The sequence below is a fragment of the Trypanosoma grayi genome (genome assembly GCF_000691245.1).
Source record: "Trypanosoma grayi strain ANR4 Tgr_1376_V1, whole genome shotgun sequence".
In the NCBI taxonomy this organism is placed as follows: Eukaryota; Euglenozoa; class Kinetoplastea; order Trypanosomatida; family Trypanosomatidae; genus Trypanosoma; species Trypanosoma grayi.
In genome coordinates this window covers 2,541-3,597 of record NW_008826994.1, presented here as the reverse complement: position 1 = coordinate 3,597, position 1,057 = coordinate 2,541, and the positions used below count along the sequence as shown (strand labels likewise).

At 58.7% G+C, this 1,057-nt stretch overlaps 1 protein-coding gene across 1 annotated transcript; it reads left to right on the top strand.

Moving 5' to 3' along the window:
• Window positions 1-56: 56 nt before the first annotated feature.
• DQ04_13761020 (stress-induced-phosphoprotein 1) lies at window positions 57-1,010 on the top strand (the record flags this gene model as incomplete). Its single annotated transcript, XM_009317024.1, has 1 exon — window positions 57-1,010. The coding sequence occupies one exon, from the start codon at window positions 57-59 to the stop codon at window positions 1,008-1,010; it is 954 nt and encodes a 317-aa protein (XP_009315299.1).
• Between the last annotated feature and the right edge of the window lie 47 nt (window positions 1,011-1,057).

The following is a 1,057-nucleotide window of genomic DNA, read 5'->3' as shown; positions in this document are numbered from 1 at the left end:
ATGTATAAGCAGGAAAAACGAATAATAAAGCGAGTGAGTGTAGTCCTACTTTTGCCATGTCAAAGTCGAAGGAGCCGCCTCTGCCAGAGGAAATCCGCGTCCGTCTGGACAGCATGGACGGTAGCGCCACCGCAGAGGCGTGGAAGTCGATCGGAAATGAGTGCTTCTCGCACGGTGCCTACCTCAGTGCCATCCGCTGCTATACCAAAGCGCTCGAGAAGGGCGAGGACACTGCGGTGGTGCGCAGCAACAGGAGCGCCGCGTACATCAAGTCCCCCATGTTTGCTGGGCCGTCCCTCGCGCTAAAGGACGCAGAGCGCGCGGTGGAGCTTGACGCGGGGTGGTACAAGGCGCACCTCCGCGTTGGTGACGCGCAGTTTGCGCGGAAGAAGTACGACGAGGCCAAGGCAGCCTACCAGCGGGCACTGGAGTTGGACAGTAGTTGTTCGGCCGCTGCAGAGTCGCTGCGCCTCGTCGAGCGTGAACTCTTCCTCCGTGGCCTTGAAGCGCAGGAGAAGGAGGCGAGGGATGACTCGGATCAGCAGCAGCAGTATTCGGTGCCAAAAGCAATGGGCTCGGATTGGTCAGCGAACTCAACGCTCAGCGGCAACACAATGACGATGTCACCGAAGTCAAGTGTTGGGCGGCCGCCGGCGACGGAGGAGGAGATTGAGCAGCACATACAGTTGTGGTCGAAGGACACCATTCCACGTGAGAACCGCACCGCAATGAAGGCGTTTACTGCCTCCCTTAATGAGGCCGACCGGAGGGCAGGAGTGGAGTACAAGAGCACGCTCCTTTCGCAGTTCCGCGAAAGACTCGGCACGCAGGTGCCGCTTCGCCAGGGCGTGGAGGAGCGGCACGAGCAAAATATGCGAATGGGTGAGGGCATCGACTATCGCAACGCTGATAGGTATCGCGCTACGCTGGCCAAAGGCACTGATGGTGTGGGCCTGGGTATCTCCACCGACGCGTACAAATCATACAAGTACGAAAGCAAGATGTGGTGAGATGGGACCACCTTTTTTTGGCGGTTGGTGTTGCTGTTGTTGTGGTC